General features: G+C 42.1%; 2 protein-coding genes and 1 long non-coding RNA gene across 4 annotated transcripts in view; 2 read left to right on the forward strand and 1 right to left on the reverse strand.

The window, feature by feature from the left end:
- Window positions 1-17552, reverse strand: part of LOC693803 (uncharacterized) — a 529045-nt gene that overhangs the window by 317209 nt on the left and 194284 nt on the right.
- The window catches only part of LOC720437 (uncharacterized), a 219864-nt gene that overhangs the window by 162470 nt on the left and 39842 nt on the right, over window positions 1-17552 (forward strand). The window contains 1 exon segment of the mRNA XM_077978584.1: window positions 16710-16726. Within this exon segment, the coding sequence (XP_077834710.1) occupies window positions 16710-16726 (17 nt within the window).
- LOC144336927 (uncharacterized) lies at window positions 6080-16706 on the forward strand. Of its 2 annotated transcripts, none has more exons than XR_013409360.1 (3): window positions 6080-6120; window positions 8110-8202; window positions 14060-15843. It is a non-coding gene; the product is annotated as an uncharacterized LOC144336927 (long non-coding RNA). The 2 variants fall into 2 exon arrangements; XR_013409359.1 differs by lacking the exon at window positions 14060-15843 and adding an exon at window positions 15858-16706 and having other exon boundaries at window positions 6088-6120.

Genomic DNA, 17552 nt, shown 5'->3' on the forward strand with positions numbered 1-17552 from the left:
TAGTGGGAGATTGTTTATGTTTTTGAAGTTACTTTCTTTTTTTTTGTTTGTTTGAGACGGAGTCTTGCCCTGTCGCCCAGGCTGGAGTGCAACGGCTTGATCTCAGCTCACTGCAACCTCTGCCTCCTGGGTTCAAACAATTTTCCTGTCTCAGCCTCCTGAGTAACTGAGACTACAGGCGCCTGCCACCACGCTCAGCTAATTTTTTTTATTTTTAGTATAGATGGGGTTTCACTATGTTGGCCAGGCTGGTCTTGAACTCCTGACCTCGTGATCTGCCCACCTTGGCCTTCCAAGGTGCTGGGATTACAGGCATGAGCCACTGCACCCAGCTACTTTCGTATTTTCTCTAGGCCTTAAAACATATATCTTAACTTACTGTAATCTGCTTCATGTTTATGTTAACTTAATTCCAATGAGATATAAAAATATTACCTCTAGATGGTTCTTTTACCTTGATTTAGACTGAATTTAGTTTTCATCAAAATGTATATGGTAAGCCCTAACCTGCAATGTGATTTTTTTTTTTTTTTTTTTGTATTTTAGTAGAGATGGGGTTTCACCATGTTGGCCAGGATGGTCTTGATCTCCTAACCTCGTGATCCCCCTGCCTCGGCCTCCCAAAGTGCTGGGATTACAGGTGTGAGCTACCGTGCCTGGCAGAAAACAGCAATTTTAGAAAGTGATTAAGGTTAAGTACGTTTAGATGAGTTGGATGGAAAAGCCATGGGCACTCAATGCCAGCTTGTGAAAGCAGCTGCAGGGGCTGTACTCTGCAGAGCCACAGGGGTGGTGCTGCCTAAGACCTTGGGAGCTCACCCCTTGCATCAAAGTGGCCTAGATGTGAGACACCAAGACAAAGGAGATTATTTTGGAACTTTAAGATTTAATGACTGCCCTGCTGGGTTTTGGAGTTTGATAGACCCGGAGCCCTTTTGCTTTGGCAAATTTCTCCCTTTTGGAACAGGAACATTTACCCAATGCCTGCACATCCATTGTATCTTGAAAGTAACTAATTTGTTTTTGATTGTACAGACTCATAGGTGGAAGAGACTGGCCTTGTCTCAGACAAGACTTTAAACTGGACTTTTGAGTTAATGCTGAAATTGGTTAAGAATTTGGGGGACTGATGTGAAGGGGTGATTGTGTTTTGAAATGTGAGAAGGGCATGAGGTTTGGGAGGGGCCGGGGAAGAATGGTATTGTTTGACTCTGTATCCCCACCTAAATCTCATGTCAGATTGTAATTGTATTAACATAGGTAGGGGTCTAGTTGTGTTCTGCATATGATCACACTTAAACTTTATTTTTATTTTTTATTTTTATTTTTTTTGAGACGGAGTGTTGCTCAGTCGCCCAGGCTGGAGTGCGGTGGCGCGATCTCGGCTCACTGCAAGCTCCGCCTCGCCATTCTCCTGCCTCAGCCTCCCGAGTAGCTGGGACTACAGGCGCCCACCACTACGCCCGGCTAGTTTTTTGTATTTTTAGCAGAGACGGGGTTTCACCGTGTTAGCCAGGATGGTCTCGATCTCCTGACCTCGTGATCCGCCCGTCTCGGCCTCCCAAAGTGCTGGGATTACAGGCTTGAGCCACCGCACCTGGCCAAACTTTATTTTTAAAACAAAGAAAGATCCAATTTTTAATGATAAATTATTTTGCTTCTAATTTTTTAGTTTGGAGAACCTCTACTATATTTATAATATTTTAGAATTCATGATATCCTAATACATGAGATAATTTAAATACTTTATAATATTTCAAGTATCATTTTGTCGTCTTATGAAAATTGCTAATAAATTTTTTTCTGGTTATCACAAAACTATCTGAAAATGTCACATTTGCCACTTATCAAATCTTCATAGTTAATAATACTTTACCTGAATGGGGGATTGTAATATGTATTATAATTTTTCATGTTGTCTTAATGTTTTATTATTTTATTTTATTTAAAAAAGCTAAACTTATAAAATTGGTTGTATATTAGTTTAGGTGAAATTGTTTAGTGATGAGAGAAAAATAATTTGCAAAATATAGAGACTAGATAATTTTTTATAATAAAAATGTTCTTTATGTTTGGCCCTTACCCTTTTTTGTTGAGATGAAATGTTTGCTCTTGTTGCCCAGGCTGGAGTGCAGTGGCACAATCTTGGCTTACCACAACCTCCACCTCCCAAGTTCAAGTGATTCTCTTGCCTTGGCCCCCTGAGTAGCTGGGATTACAGGCATGTGCCACCACGTGTGGCTAATTTTGTATTTTTAGTAGACACGGGGTTTCTCCATGTTGGTCAGGCTGGTCTTGAACTCCTGACCTCAGGTGATCCACCCGCCTCGGCCTCCCAAAGCGCTGGGATTACAGGGGTGAGCCACTGCGCCCAGCTGCCCTTACCATTTTCTTTGAAAGTTGAAGTTGTAACTCTCTAATTAGAAAATATATTCATAAATGTGACTTGTAAATATTGAAACTTATGTTTGCTTTTTCTTCCATTTAGTAGAAACGTTTTCTAGCATCTACGTTTTTTCAAAATAAAAGCAAGGATGGAATCAGAATAGGTTGAAAACGTATTAACAAAATGATGTTGACAGAGATGATCTATCTGGTCTACCAGGGCATAAGAATTTCAAAAATCATAATCAGTAGAAAACCTCTATGTTCATTAATATTACAGAATATTGCTTGTGTTAAAATCATTTAAGTTGGGCTAGCACAGTGGCTCACCCCTGTAATCCCAGCACTTTGGGAGGCCGAGGGAGGCAGATCACGAGGTCAATAAATCGAGACCATCCTGGCCAACATGGTGAAACCCCGTTTCTACTAAAAATACAAAAAAAAAAAAAAAAAAAAAAAAAAAAAAATTAGCTGGGCGTGGTAGCGCGCCTGTAGTTCCAGCTACTCTGGAGACTGAGGCAGGAGAATCGCTTGAATCTGGGAGGCAGAGGTTGTGGTGAGCCGAGATGGCGCCACTGCACTGCAGCCTGGGTGACAGAGCAAGACTCTGTCTCAAAAAAAAAAAAAAAAAAAAAAAGTACGTTAAAAACTCTGCCTCTCATGCATTTAGTAGAGATAAAGTCAGAGGGCAGAGGCCTCCGCTGATCCTTATCAGGACACCTGAAGTACAAATGATATATTTCTGTTTTCTCTCAAACTCCGTATTGGATACAGTTACTCTGCTTCTAATCAATATTATTACAGTAATGCACAGACACGGGATCATAAAAGAACTTGCAAGCTTATATTTTGCACGTGTGTGCATGAATTTGTAGACAGCTCTGTCATCTTGGCCAGAGTGTAGTGTCACAATTATAGCTCAATCAAACCTCAAAATTCTTAGCTGTCAGCCTCCTAGTAACTGGGACTTCAGGTACACACCATTACAGTGGCTAATTAAAATTGTTTTCTGTAGAAATAGGCTTTTATTATGTTGCCCAGGCAGCTTTTTTTTTTTTTTTTTTTTTGAGACGGAGTCTCCCTCTGTAACCAGGCTGGAGTGCAATGGCGCGATCTCAGCTCACTGCAACCTCCACCTCCCGGGCTCAAAGGATTCTCCTGCCTCAGCCTCCCGAGTAGCTGGGACTACAGGCGCGCACCATCACACCCAGCCAAGTTTTCGCATTTTTGGTAGAGACGGGGTTTCACTTTGTTAGCCAGGATAGTCTTGGACTCCTGACCTCGTGATCCGCCCACCTCCGCCTCCCAAAGTGCTGGGATTGCAGGCGTGAGCCACGGCGCCAGGGCAATTCTATTTTCTTCTTTGATCTTTTGTGGTGCTTTTACAATTTTACATCTACATATTATAAATCCAATAACAGAGAGTCATAATTGTTGCTTTTAATAGTGATAGGTTGCTTTAAAAATGAAGGGTAAAATTTAGTCAGATACTTTGGTGCTATGCAAATACACTGCTTATTTTTTAAGTGTGATTTACAATTTTTACACTCTTCAGTTAACCTTGAATACAATAACAACTGTGGTGGTTTTGTGATGATTTCTTTCTTTTTTTTTTTTTTTAGACAGAGTCTCGCTGTGTCGCCCAGGCTGGAGTGCAGTGGCGCGATCTCAGCTCACTGCAAACTCCGCCTCCCTGGTTCACGCCATTCTCCCGCCTCAGCCTCCGAGTAGCTGGGACTACAGGCGCCCGCCACTACGCCCAGCTAGTTTTTTGTATTTTTAGTAGAGACAGGGTTTCACCATGTTAGCCAGGATGGTCTCGATCTCCTGACCTCGTGATCCACCCGCCTCGGCCTCCCAAAGTGCTGGGATTACAGGCTTGAGCCACCGCGCCCGGCCTTGTGATGATTTCTTCAGCATTTTATCTATGTTGATTAGTATTTGGAATTCTGTAAAAAGTTTTTCCTTATTCTTTTTTCTTTTTTATTTATTTAAAGTTTTTCGTATCAGTGTAAATGCATGGGTATTTATTTTATTTGACTTGATTTATTTTAGAGGTCAGTGCTCTAATTATGCATTTGGATGCTTACATTGGTCCAGTTTGGACCATTGGAAATTCTTTCAGGCTGGCTCCCTTTGACATGTTCCCATCATTTTCAAAAATAACTTAAAAAAAAAAAAAAAAAAAAAAAAAACATGTTGAGGCTGAGCGTGGTGGCTCACGCCTATAATCTCAACACTTTGGGAGGCGGAAGCAGGCAGATCACCTGAGGTCAGGAGTTCAGGACCAGCCTGGCCAACGTGGTGAAACCTCGTCTCTACTAAAAACACAAAAAATTAGCCGAGCATGGTGGCGCGCTCCTGTGATCTCATCCAGCAGTGCTTTACCTGTGATTATTTTACTCCTGTAGAGGACTACGTGCTCGCAAACCAGACGTTCTGGATAAGTCCTGCTCTTGCAAAGGAAGCAGGGCATTGCGGATAAGTCCTGCTCTTGCAAACAGGGCGTTCCTTCCCTGCACAGGGAGGACAAAGGAGCCAGCTGCTAACAGCAGACCCTGGGGGCTTGTTTATGTGTAAACATCTTGAAAATCCAGAAAGGGAAAGGTCAGAAAAACAACAATGTGTCTTGTGACTTGGCAACATTCCACAAACCACTGTATAAAATAAAGCAGAGCCCGCCATTGGAGGCGGCCGCCATGTTTGTCTTGTCTTGTGTTGTTGTCCTGTGTGCTCGTTCCTTTGTTTGGGAACCACGCGGACCCCAACAACTCCTGCTGCCTTCTCCTCTTTCCATGGCCACTATTTGTTCCACCTTCGGAACTGAAGAGAGATGTCGGTAGGGAGAGGCTCTTCCTTCACCTCTGACAGTAAAGGTTTGCTGGGGCCCTTCACATCGCTGACATCAGAGCTGCACTTCAATGTGGCAGCTGTTGGCCATGTGTGGCGCCTTAAGTGCGATGTGCTAGAAGGGTAAAAGAGAGAGTTAGTTTCAAAGATTTAGTTCCAAATATTTATATGCTTTATTAATAATTACATATTTCTCACATATTAAAATGAAAATTTCTTGACTTATTGGGTTAAATTGTTACAATCAATTCAACCTGTTCTTGTTTTTTTCAAGTTTGGCTACTAGAAAATTTAAAATTCACATATGGCTCACATTTTATTTCAGAGGATTACCTCCTTTCTAAAATCTCAGCCTGCCTGCTCAAAGACCAAAAGCCAGGAAGGTCATAAAATCTGAAATTTTAAAATAATTATTATAAAATTATATTTTTTCCTTTGTGAATAGCCATATATTATTTATAAATGCATATAACTTTACACACAAGTTTAAAGGCAAATACCCTCTGGGGTGGGCCTGGCTCAGCTCTGGGAGGAAGCCCTGCCTGAGAAGGCTGCAGTCTAGGTAGGCTGTCACCCTTTCTTCACTCAGCCCAGCATCTGATCACATCTTCTGTCACTCAGGGCATGAGAGGGTGGGGTTTTAAACGTTATCCAATCAGCGACGCTGGGTTGGGTACCGTCCAATCAGGCATGCAGCTGGAGCGGACAGGACGGCTTCCCGGATGTGGCGGGGTCTTTGTCTGTCGCTGCAGCTGGAGCTCCAGCTCTCTCCTTCACTGCACTGTGTACTCCGCTCCCAGAGGCCCAGCCTCTGCGGCCCTGTGACCTGCAGTTATTGGGAGATCCACAGCTAAGATGCGAGGACCCCCTGGAAGCCTAGAAATGGTGAGAGTGCCGGGGCCGACGTCCCGAGAGAGGGGAAGGGGCGGGTTGTAACCGGTGGGAAGTGGCTGTGGCGGGACTTGGTCCTCCCGGCAGTCAGCTTCACAGTCTGCGTCCCGAGTTCTCCTTGCTCAGCTCGGCCTCAGTCCCCTTCAGCTATAAGATGGCGGCTGCCCTGACTGCGGGACCCCGGGCGTGCTGTCTTTTTCCTGCCTAGTGGCTGTGCCCTGACCTGGAGCCCTCTCAGGGCAGCTGTGAACCCGCAGCGCCGAGTCTCACCCGGATTGTGCAGGGGCCACTGGAGGGTCCCCGGGGGAGAATCCTGACTCGGGGTGCGGGTTTAAGAATGGGAAGAGCTTTGGTCCGTGGGGTTCCCAGTTCCTCTTTTCTTCTGTTGAAAATGTATAGGAGTCACCGTAAAAACACTAAAGTGTTTAATCAAGGAGTGATTCAAAAATTGTGGAGCAGCCAGCTGTGGTTTGTAATTTGTGGTTCATGGGCGGGGCTTGAAGGAAAGACTTATAAACAGCATGATGAAGAAAACCAAATTCAGTAATTGGTTAGGTTCAGATACATAGTTTTCTTAATTTGTAAAATAAAGGTGAAAATTTCCTGGTTATGTAATTAGCTGTTAACTGACAGTTTATAGTTGGTTAAGGCTGAATTTTGTTTCTCTCAATGTAGTAATTTACTACAAATGCACTTCAGTTAGTTTTTTTTTTTTTTTTTTTGAGAAGACTTTTCGCTCTTGTTGCCCAGGCTGGAGTGCAATGGGGCGATCTTGGCTCACCTCTGCCTCCTGGGTTCAAGTGATCCCCCTGCCTCAGCCCCTTAGCCTCCCAAGTAGCTGGGATTACAGGCATGAGCCACCACGCCCGGCTAATTGTGTATTTTTAGTAGAGAAGGGCTTCTCCATGTTGGTCAGGCTGGTCTCCAACTCCTGACCTCAGGTGATCCGCCCGCCACGGCCTCCCAAAGTGCTGGGATTACAGGCCTGAGCCCACCGCACCTGGCCAGATTTTTTTAAAAGTAGGAATCCAGAGACTAGAGACACCTCAGTCTAATATCCTGCTTTATTTATTTTCACACTCCGTGGGGAACTGATTTTCTGGTGCGTTTTTCTTTCTTTTTTTTTTTTTTTCTTTTTTTTTTTTTTTTTGAGACGGAGTCTCCCTCTGTCGCCCAGGCTGGAGTGCCGTGGCCGGATCTCGGCTCACTGCAAGCTCCACCTCCTGGGTTCACGCCATTCTCCTGCCTCAGCCTCCCGAGTAGCTGGGACTACAGGCACCCGCCACCTCGCCCAACTAGTTTTTTGCATTTTTTTAGTAGAGACGGGGTTTCACCGTGTTAGCCAGGATGGTCTCGATCTCCTGACCTCGTGATCCACCCGCCTCGGCCTCCCAAAGTGCTGGGATTACAGGCTTGAGCCACCGCGCCCGGCCTCTGGTGCGTTTTTCAACTGTGTCCCAAGCAGTGTCTTAAATCTAACCCCCCCTCCACCATATCTCCAGCCTCACTCTGGCTTGCAGTAAGATACTAAATTTCCAGTTCCTCCTGGCGTTCCCAAATGCCAGATTTTCCTCCCTAAGTCACGTTATCACCTATTTTGTCTTTTAGTGTACTTTTCTATACCGTATTTTAATTAATTATTGTTTGACAAAGCATTAAATGACGCTTTTAAAAAGGTTTGTTATCTGTTTGTAACTATTTCCCATGAGAAGAAAGCAAAGAATAATCCCCTGACACTGTACTGTAAAAGCTCTCTGTGCCTCTTCTCCTTGTATCTTCTCTAGGCACAGAGATCTTGTCAGAATGTTTTTGGGTCAAGGTATTCCTTTGAAAACTTTATGAGGTGATGTGTTCTCAGCTACCCTTTAGTTTTTTCTGGTCGTGAGTTTCAGTACTGTCTGGGGATAAACCAAGGTATCCACTGTGGTTATGTCAGCCAAAGTGCCTAGTGAATATCAGCTTCTGGTTTATTTTCTTCCATAGGAAGATCAGGGGTCTGAAGTGTATCCTCTCAAGGGAGCAAGTGGATCCGTTGGGGCAGAGAGGAAGCTTCTCGTGCACTCTTATTTTGAAAAGGTAATCAGATGCTGGTACTGAGGGGAAAACACAGAAATAACTTCTGCCTCCTGGATTGTCTAAGGGGGCAGAAATATAATGAAATAAATATAGTGAAAGAAAAAATAGTGTTAAAAAGCAAAAAAATTTGTGACAGAAAAAATAGTGTCCCAAAAGACCCAAAACAAACCAAACAAACAAAAACCTCACTCCAGTGAGACGGTGTAAGAACTTGCAAAGTAAAATGCCTCTGGAGCAGCCACCAAGAAATACTGCAGTGTCTCCTGAATGGGTGGTTCTTGAGCACATAAGTGAGCAGGAGTGGGTGGAAGAATCTCTCAAGTGATTGAATGGCCTGACTTGAAACACGAGTCACACACATCTGTTATTTAACCAGCACTGGCACTTCTGGATTTATCACCTTGAAGAGATTTGTTCACTTATTTTGACCTCAGTTTTTTAGCCATAAATTTCATTTTATTAGTAGTGCTTGAAAGGTAGGACAATTTTTTTTTTTTTGAGACAGAGTTTCACTCTTGTTGCCCAGGCTGGAGTGCAGTGGCATGATCTCGGCTCACTGCAACCTCCACCTCCTGGGTTCGAGTGATTCTCCTGCCTCAGCCTCCTGAGTAGCTGGGATTACAGGTGCATGCCACCACGCCTGGCTAATTTTTGTATTTTTTAAATAGAGACAGGGTTTCACCATGTTGGCCAGGTTGGTCTCAAACTCCTGACCTCAGATGATCTGCCCGCCTCTGCCTCCCAAAGTTCTGGGATAACAGGCGTGAGCCATCACTCCCGGCCAGCAGGAAAATATTTACAAAGGGCATAAAAGAGATGGGTTTTAGAAAAAAAATTAATGTCTAATTATATATTCCATTTGTTAAAAATTCTCATTTACCTTTTTCTTTCCCAGAGTGAGTTTAAAAGTTTTCTCAGGTGTGTATTTTTTATGGGTAAGTGAATTGAAACAGAATTTCAAGGCTTAGATTTTAGAATGCTAGCTACCGAAGAAAAGAATAGGGAAAATATTCTGTTTTGGCTGTAGAAAATGAATACGTGTCCATGAGAAAATGTAGATAACTGGTGAGTTACATAGATTCATGAAAACATCAGTTGCTCTTTTTGCAGGGTAAATTTGTGACAGTGAATATTTCTGTTCAAATCCTGTTATCTTGATTTCTGAGTTTCATGCTAAATTTTATAAGATGAAACTTGGTACTACCTAGAAGTGTTCCCATATGACTAATTGTTCACTACATGATTTTTAATGAAAACAATAAAATAATAGATATATTTTTCTTAAAGGAGTAGATACTTTTGCTTTTCTTATTGAGGTATAAAATGTAAGTACCTTAAAATTTCCTTCCCTTATGTGAACACTGTGAGTAATTTTGCTGGATTTTTCAAACACGTAGTTTCAAAAACCAAGTGAGTAACTCTAACATGGAAATTAAAGCCTGAGTCCAGTGTCTCAGAGCTAAGGCTAATATTGAGCCTACAAAAGGTGGTTATTAAAGGACCAGCTAGTTTATTTCTGGGGATCCTCCCCTGCAGATGTCCAGCCTACTCACCTCGGCCATGGAAGAAGCCTTTCTGCTAACAGAGCCCTGGAAAGTTGGGGACCCACAGGCAAATGCAGTTAAGGTTAAGATGAAAGGGGACTGAGAGGGTCTTACTGATGATGAAGTGTTATTGTTTTGAGGCAGTTTCTAGGCTTTGGAATATCAAACAAAGTTAGGTTTATGTAAAAAAAAAAAAAAAATTGAATTCCAAAGGAGTATTGCCACAGGAAAAAGTACCAACTATAAAAACTTTAAGGATTGCATAGTTTAGGCAAAAAAGGGGTTTCTTTGCTAGGGAGAAGCAAACAAGATTTAGAAAGAAAGTGGGAGGGGAGGCCGGGTGCGGTGGCTCAAGCCTGTAATCCCAGCACTTTGGAAGGCCGAGACGGGTGGATCACGAGGTCAGGAGATCGAGACCATCCTGGCTAACCTGGTGAAACCCCGTCTCTACTAAAAAAAAAAAAAACAAAAAAACTAGCCGGGCGAGGTGGCGGGCGCCTGTAGTCCCAGCTACTCGGGAGGCTGAGGCAGGAGAATGGCGTAAACCCGGGAGGCGGAGCTTGCAGTGAGCTGAGATCCGGCCACTGCACTCCAGCCTGGGTGACAGAGCGAGACTCCTTCTCAAAAAAAAAAAAAAAAAAAAGAAAAGAAAGTGGGAGGGGAATGGCAAATGAAGGGTGAAAAATCAGATTTTAAATCAGAGAATGTTTTTTAAATCAGAGAATGTTTTACCGTGAAGTCAGCATGTTCTTAGAAGAGACATAAAATGAGGTTTTATGTTGACTCAGACTGAGAATAGTTTAAAGTTCTGGGGCCTGTGAAAAATTTTATTTAGACCACTGAAGACAAATTCAGCTGAATCTTTTAATGGGAAAAAGAAGAAAATGTGCAGAGTTCTTACTAGAACAAGGTCCCAATTCAAGCCCCACAAGAGGATTCTTGAATTTGCTCAAGAAAAAATTCAGGGTGAGTCCACACAGTAAAGTAAAAGGGAGTTTATTGAGAAAGTAAAGGAATAAAAGAATGGCTTACTCATAAGCAGAGCAGCTCCGAGGGCTGCTGGTTGCACATTTTTATGTTTATTTCTTGATTATATGCTAAACAAGGGGTGGAATATTTATGCCTCTCAATTTTAGACCACATACAGTAACTTCCTGATGTTTTCATGGCATTTGTAAACTGTCATGACACTGGTAGGAGTGTAGCAGTGAGGGCGATCATAGGTCACTGTCATCACATCTTGGTTTTGGTGGGTTTTATTTGACTTCTTTACTGCAACCTGTTTTATCCACAAGGTCTTTACGACTTGTATGTTGTGCTGACCTTCTGTCCATCCTACTTAGAATGCCTAACCATTCAGGAATGCAGCCCAGTCAGTCTCAGCCCTATTTTACCCAGCCCCTATTCAAAATAGATTTGCTTTGGTTCCATATGCCTCTGACATCTCCTCGTTCTTTTCCACAAGGGCATCCTTAATCCTAAGGGTTGTAGAGGGATGAAGATTCATTTTCTGTAACTACTTCATGCTGAATGGGGTGATGATATTTTTGCCTAACTAGTCCGAGTTTTCTTGACCTTGAAAAACAAAACAAAGGATCAGTGACATTTTATGCAAAGTCAAAAAATATTACTTCAGTCTTCTATTAGTTCACTCCATTCAGTTAATTCCTATTCTGTTTCATAGTCATCAACATTTCAGTTCTCCATGAATACTGAAAGTTTTTTCTCTAATGTCACAATTTCTAAAGTTACAACAGACTTGCATTTAAGAACATCTGTCACAGTCTTAAGTTAACTATGAATCATCTTTTGAAGAGGATCAACATAAGATGATTGTCTGAATGGAAAAGTCTTAGAGCAGTCACAGTAAAAAAAAAAAACAAAAACATGATTGACAGGGAAATTTGGTTAGCTCTGTGGCATACAATAATTTTATGTAACAATTGTGATTATTAATGATATACATGTAGTCATTAGAATTACAGGAGTTTCCCATAATTTTGAAACACATACCAATAACATATTTACACAAACAGTCCAAAAATAGTCAAACATGATTTCACATTTGACAATGTTTTCTGTGTGATTTTTATACTAAATGAGCCAAATTTTACTGTTATATTTGTGTATTATTGATGTCAAACCCAATTCTTAATCTTTATAGAAAAATATGTCCAATTTTCGTATTTGACCATAAGGTAATACTCTCATAAACCTTCTATAACTCTTCACAAAGTCCTTGTTGTTAAAGAGTAGATGAGTGCTTTAAGAGAAACCTATTGTTTTTATCTCAATGTTCAATTTCTGGAAAAACTGAATAATACCCATTTAACTTTAGTCAGTATGTTCACACACAGAATCTTTTGCAATTAAATTTTAGCAGGTCTTCCACAATTTGTTTAAACTTTCAGTTTTATTCTAATTTAAAACAATCCTTTAACCTTTTAATCTAGGCAAAAAATCCACATTTCCATGTCTTATAATCTTTTATCAAAAATACATTTCACTTTCTCTGCATACCTTGCATGTAAAACTGTTTTTTAATAGTCAGAGTTACATGTTACAATGTTAACTCTTAGCAACTTTTACTTTTGATGAAACCCTTGGTAAGTAAGGGATTTTAATTACATACTAGGCGTGGAGTCTAGGACACAGACACAAGTATATATAAGGTCTGTCTCCAGTGTATTAATCGTTAGGGGGTGTGGCTAACTTGATGTGTCCCAGGCCTTATCTAGCTGTAAAGCAGGCAAGTTATACAGTGAACAGTCATAGTGGCATTTTGAGAAGTCTTTCAGAGGCCTAATGACCTTTAAATTGTACAACATTTCTTGCATAAATTTCCTTTAGTGAATTATTTCATGACTTATACAGACCATCTACAATATGTTTGGGCTTTCTGATTTGTCCTAAACATCCCTCTTTTTAAATAACCAGTCATTTTAGGATAATAATTTACTATACAACATCTTTTCTTATATAAAATCTCTTTTCTTTATAACCTTTGTACATTTAGGGGGCATGGCTAATTCCGTATGTCCCAAGACCTTATTTAGAATCTACTGGCCTCAAGATAGGTAAATTGAACAATTTTTAAAAGTCAAAGAACCAATTTATGACCTTTAAGTATTTGGCAAATCTAATATGTGACCTGTATAATTTAGATCAAATGTTTATATTTTGAAGACATTTTTATTTTCCCAATGATCTTTAAAACTGTTTTTATTTTCAAAAGATTGCTTGTCACATGAACTAAAAGGTATTGCACTTTTTACTTTTCTGACAAAATATTCAGTAGTTGTAAGGTTTTTCTTTGTCAGCTTCTTAATTGGATTACTAGCCCACAACAAGGAAAGCATGTAGTTTTTATGGCTTAATAAGTAAACAGCTGGAAAACAAAATGGATCCCCTTAAATTAAGGCTCCCATTTTTACATCAGATCTTGGATCTAAAAAGGAGAGAATCAGTTCATCCCAAAGGAAGTCTTATTTCTCCGTAGGACATGGGGACACCTCCATACTTCCTAAGTGGTCCAAAGTATGTTTCTCTGATCCAAACGTGAAGAGCTGAGTTTTCCCCCATAACTGTCCTTAGCCATTCCAAAAGTATATTTCTCACCCAGTTATTACATGCCAAAGTTCTTTTATAATGTGAAGTAATTCCTGATACCCCCAAAAGTAAAAAAAAAATCAGATAATGCAATGCAAAACAGAAGAGAAACTTAGATTTTGAGAAGGATCTTTTTACTTTTTTTCCCAAGGAGTCCCAGGCTGTTAGAGCTTGAGTATCTGCTTTTAATTAAGCTGACTTTTAACCATAGTGCTCTTTTAAAAAGTCCTTTTAAATTTCTTATTACCAGACTTTAGTCAGGTCAAACAGCCAATATCTCTGGCTTTTGAATTTTACCAAAAGTAACTTCACAGGTGTTCTGAAAAAGGAAACTTGAAGATGGTTCCTGGAGGGGAAGAGAGTCAACAAACAGTAAAGGTCACCCAAATATCAAACAAGAAAGTACTCATTCCCTAAGCTGGGAATGGAACCCTGAACCCGGGCCACCATTGTGAAAGTCAAGCGTACAAGGACTGGACTGAGCACTTTTCCAGGCCATCCTGAACAGCAGCCTTAAGGGGTCCTGCATTCTATCCTAAGGTACCCCTCTTAATGACAGAGCTATACAGAAAGACAAATTTATAGCACAAAGTACAACAGATTTGTTAAAGCTTAAGACTAACCTCACAAAGACATCTCCAAATTAATTAGAACTTTACATAGGAGATAAACAGTAATTTTTTTTTTGTTTTTTTTTGAGACAGAGTCACCCAGGCTGGAGTGCCGTGCCCGGATCTCAGCTCACTGCAAGCTCCGCCTCCCAGGTTTATGCCATTCTCCTGCCTCAGCCTCCTGAGTAGCTGGGACTACAGGCACCCACCACCTCGCCTGGCTAGTTTTTTGTATTTTTTAGTAGAGACGGGGTTTCACCGTGTTAGCCAGGATGGTCTCGATCTCCTGACTTCGTGATCCGCCCATCTGGGCCTCCCAAAGTGCTGGGATTACAGGCTTGAGCCACCGCACCCGGCCGGTAACAGTAATTTTTTTTTTTTTTTGAGACGGAGTCTCCCTCTGTCGCCCAGGCTGGAGTGCAGTGGTGCGATCTCGGCTCACTGCAAGCTCCGCCTCCCAGGTTCACGCCATTCTCCTGCCTCAGCCTCCCGAGTAGCTGGGACTACAGGCGCCCACAACCGCGCCCGGCTAATTTTTTGTATTTTTAGTAGAGACGGGGTTTCACCGTGGTCTCGATCTCCTGACCTTGTGATCCGCCCGCCTCGGCCTCCCAAAGTGCTGGGATTACAGGCGTGAGCCACCGCACCCGGCCAAACAGTAATTTTTTACCATTCATTCCATCAGTTTGCATAGAGAGAGGCCAGAAGTCTGGTAAGAAATGTGTACCCTTTTTGCCAGCATGAGTTCTGGCTTCTGAGTTCCCTTTTCCTGAGTTGCACGTGGCTGGCTCCGCCATAGCCCTGGGGGGCCAAGCCACAACACAAAGGAAAATTATCTTTTTCTATTCTGGCCATAGCAAAATATGTATGACAGCATAGACATTAGCCACTCTGCTTAGCAACCAATATCAAACTGGCAACTCTTAAACTTGGCCCCAGTTGGGCCCTGTTGTCAGTTCAACCTCTGATCTGGTTTCAACTTGAGGCCTCTGGGCAAGATGGTTACTCTGAGTAATAGAAAAGATAAGAAAGGGAAAAGAGAGAAAAAGCATTGCCTGTGGCAGAGTGGGAAGGCAAAGAGCTCAGGAGGCCAGAGAAAGACCTACGGATTGCAGCAATAATAAAAAGTTCAGGTGGCTGCTTCTTGGTAGGAAAGAATATTTTTTCTAGCAGTCTTATTGGCACCTAAGTTTTCTCTTTTGGACAAGAAAAAGATCCGCATGTCCCATGGTCCTGCAGATGCCTAATTCTGTCACCTATAGCCATCAGCAAAGAGTGCAAGACAGATTAATCCAAAGAGAATAGCAATGAATATCCCATAGTGTCAAACCACTTCTTAGCTGAGACGGATTTTACTGAGAGGGGTCTCTAACTTTTTAAATCTTAGGAAGGAATATAACTTTTCTAGGTTGGGCTTCGAATCCAAATTCAGTCAAGCATCCTTGTCTTTTAAGAGGAGGCTTTAACCCACTCTGTCTTAGGAGAGACTCTAATTCTCCTAAGTTGTGCCTCTAACCCAATCCCCTCCTTTACCCAGGTATATGCACCCCACTCACCCAAAGTCAGCCAGTTGGTGCACACAGATGATTTTCCTTTGGGTCAGAGGTCTCTTCAGTATACTCCCTTTGTGGTTGCCAGAAAGACGTTACTGGAAAGAAGTCCTGACCCATACCCCAAGAGAGGGTTCTTGGATCTTACTCAAGAAAGACTTCAAGGCGAGTCCATAAAGTGAAAGCAAGTTTATTAAGAAGGTAAAAGAATAAAAGAGTGACTACTCCATAGGCAGAGCAGCCCTGAGGGCTGATGGTTGCACATTTTTATGATTATTTCTTGATTATATGCTAAACAAGGGGTGGAATATATATACCTCTTTTTTCTTTTTCTTTTTGAGACGGTGTCACCCTGTTTTGTCAGGCTGGAGTGCAGTGGCGTGATCTCAGCTCACAGCAACCTCCGCTTCCCGGGTTCAAGCGATTCTCCTGCCTCAGCCACCCGAGTAGCTGGGACTACATGCACGCGCACTACGCAAAGCTAATTTTTGTGTTTTTAGTAGAGACGGGGATTTCACCATGTTGGCCAGGATGGTCTCAATCTGTTGACCTCGTGATCCACCCACCTCAACCTCCCAAAGTGCTGGGATTAAAGGCCTGAGCCACTGCATCTGGCCTATGCCTCTCCTTTTTAAACTGTTGTAAGATAACTTCCAGATGTTGCCATGGCGTTTATAAACTATCATAGCACTGGTGGGAGTGTAGCAGAGAGGATGACCACAGGTCACTGTCATCGCCATGTTAATTTTGGTGGATTTTATCCAGCTTCTATACTGCAACCTGTGTTATCAGCTAGGTCTTTATGACCTGTATCTTGTGCTGACCTCCTATCTCATCCTGTGAGTTAGAATGCCTAACCATCTGGGAATACAGCCCAGTGGGTCTCAGCCTTATTTTCACTCAGCCCCTATTCAAAATGGAGTTGCTCTGGTTCAATACGCCTCTGACAGACTGTGTGTCTGGCTATGTGATAAATAGGAAAAGAGAGCACCATCTAAGTCATAATGGGAAGGGTGTTTTTTCCCATAAAATATTTCTGGAGAACACAAAGGATGAAGGATTTTATTAATCACAGCTATTTACCTAGATTATGTATGTGCTTCATTGTTCCCCACCTCTTTTCTTTCTCATGTACATTTCTTCCATTTCACTTTTCCTGGGTTGTACTTTTTATAATAAAGTAGTAAACATAGCTACGGTGTTTTGCAGAGTTCTGTGAGTAGCTTGATCTAATTATTGAACTTGAGGAAGGTTGTGGGAGTCCCCAGTTTTTAAACAGTAGCTCAGAAGCATAGATGGGCCTATGGGGTTTGTGACTGGCATCTACAATGAGGGCAATGTTGTGAGACTAAGCCCTGAATCAGGGTCTGCTGACTCTGGGTGGTGTCACAATTCAAATGTTAGACATTGAGTTGCTATTGGAGAATTGCTTGGTATTCACCTACCTCTACAGATTTGGTGCCAGAAGAAAGATATCACAGAGGCCTGTCCTGGAATAAAACTCTTGGTGTCTGGAAATGGGAGGCTCTGCTCTCCTGTACACAGGCTTTCACACTACCTATTGTCCTGGGATCCCAGGCCTCCTCCCAGGATGAGAGAGGATGAAAACTTCGAGGAAAGGAGCTCTGATGACAGATCCCCTTTTCCCACAGCTGCCACCACAGGATTCCCATCCACTTCCAAACATGCCCACTAGACATTGACATGTGCACACCACTCCCAGGACTAGGCACCACCCTCAGGAATTTCTCCACAGCATTGTTGATCTTAGTGTTTCTTGACAAAAACCCACAAAAGTGTTAAGTCTGCTGGCATATTCCAACCCCTAGATAGTGAATCTGCAGCAGCAACCTGTTTTCCCCATCAACCTAGGGTTCTGAGCCACCTGTTCATAATCTCATCTACTTGGATGGGCACAGAAATAAATCAGTCCAGCCCCACCTGGGCCACTATCTGTGGAACAAACAGCTCCTTCCACCTACATTGCACTCTTCCCCACACATGGATTTTTTTTCTTCTTTCGACTTTTCCTTTTG

The sequence above is a fragment of the Macaca mulatta genome, chromosome 19 (assembly GCF_049350105.2).
Source record: "Macaca mulatta isolate MMU2019108-1 chromosome 19, T2T-MMU8v2.0, whole genome shotgun sequence".
NCBI classification, from domain to species: Eukaryota; Metazoa; Chordata; class Mammalia; order Primates; family Cercopithecidae; genus Macaca; species Macaca mulatta.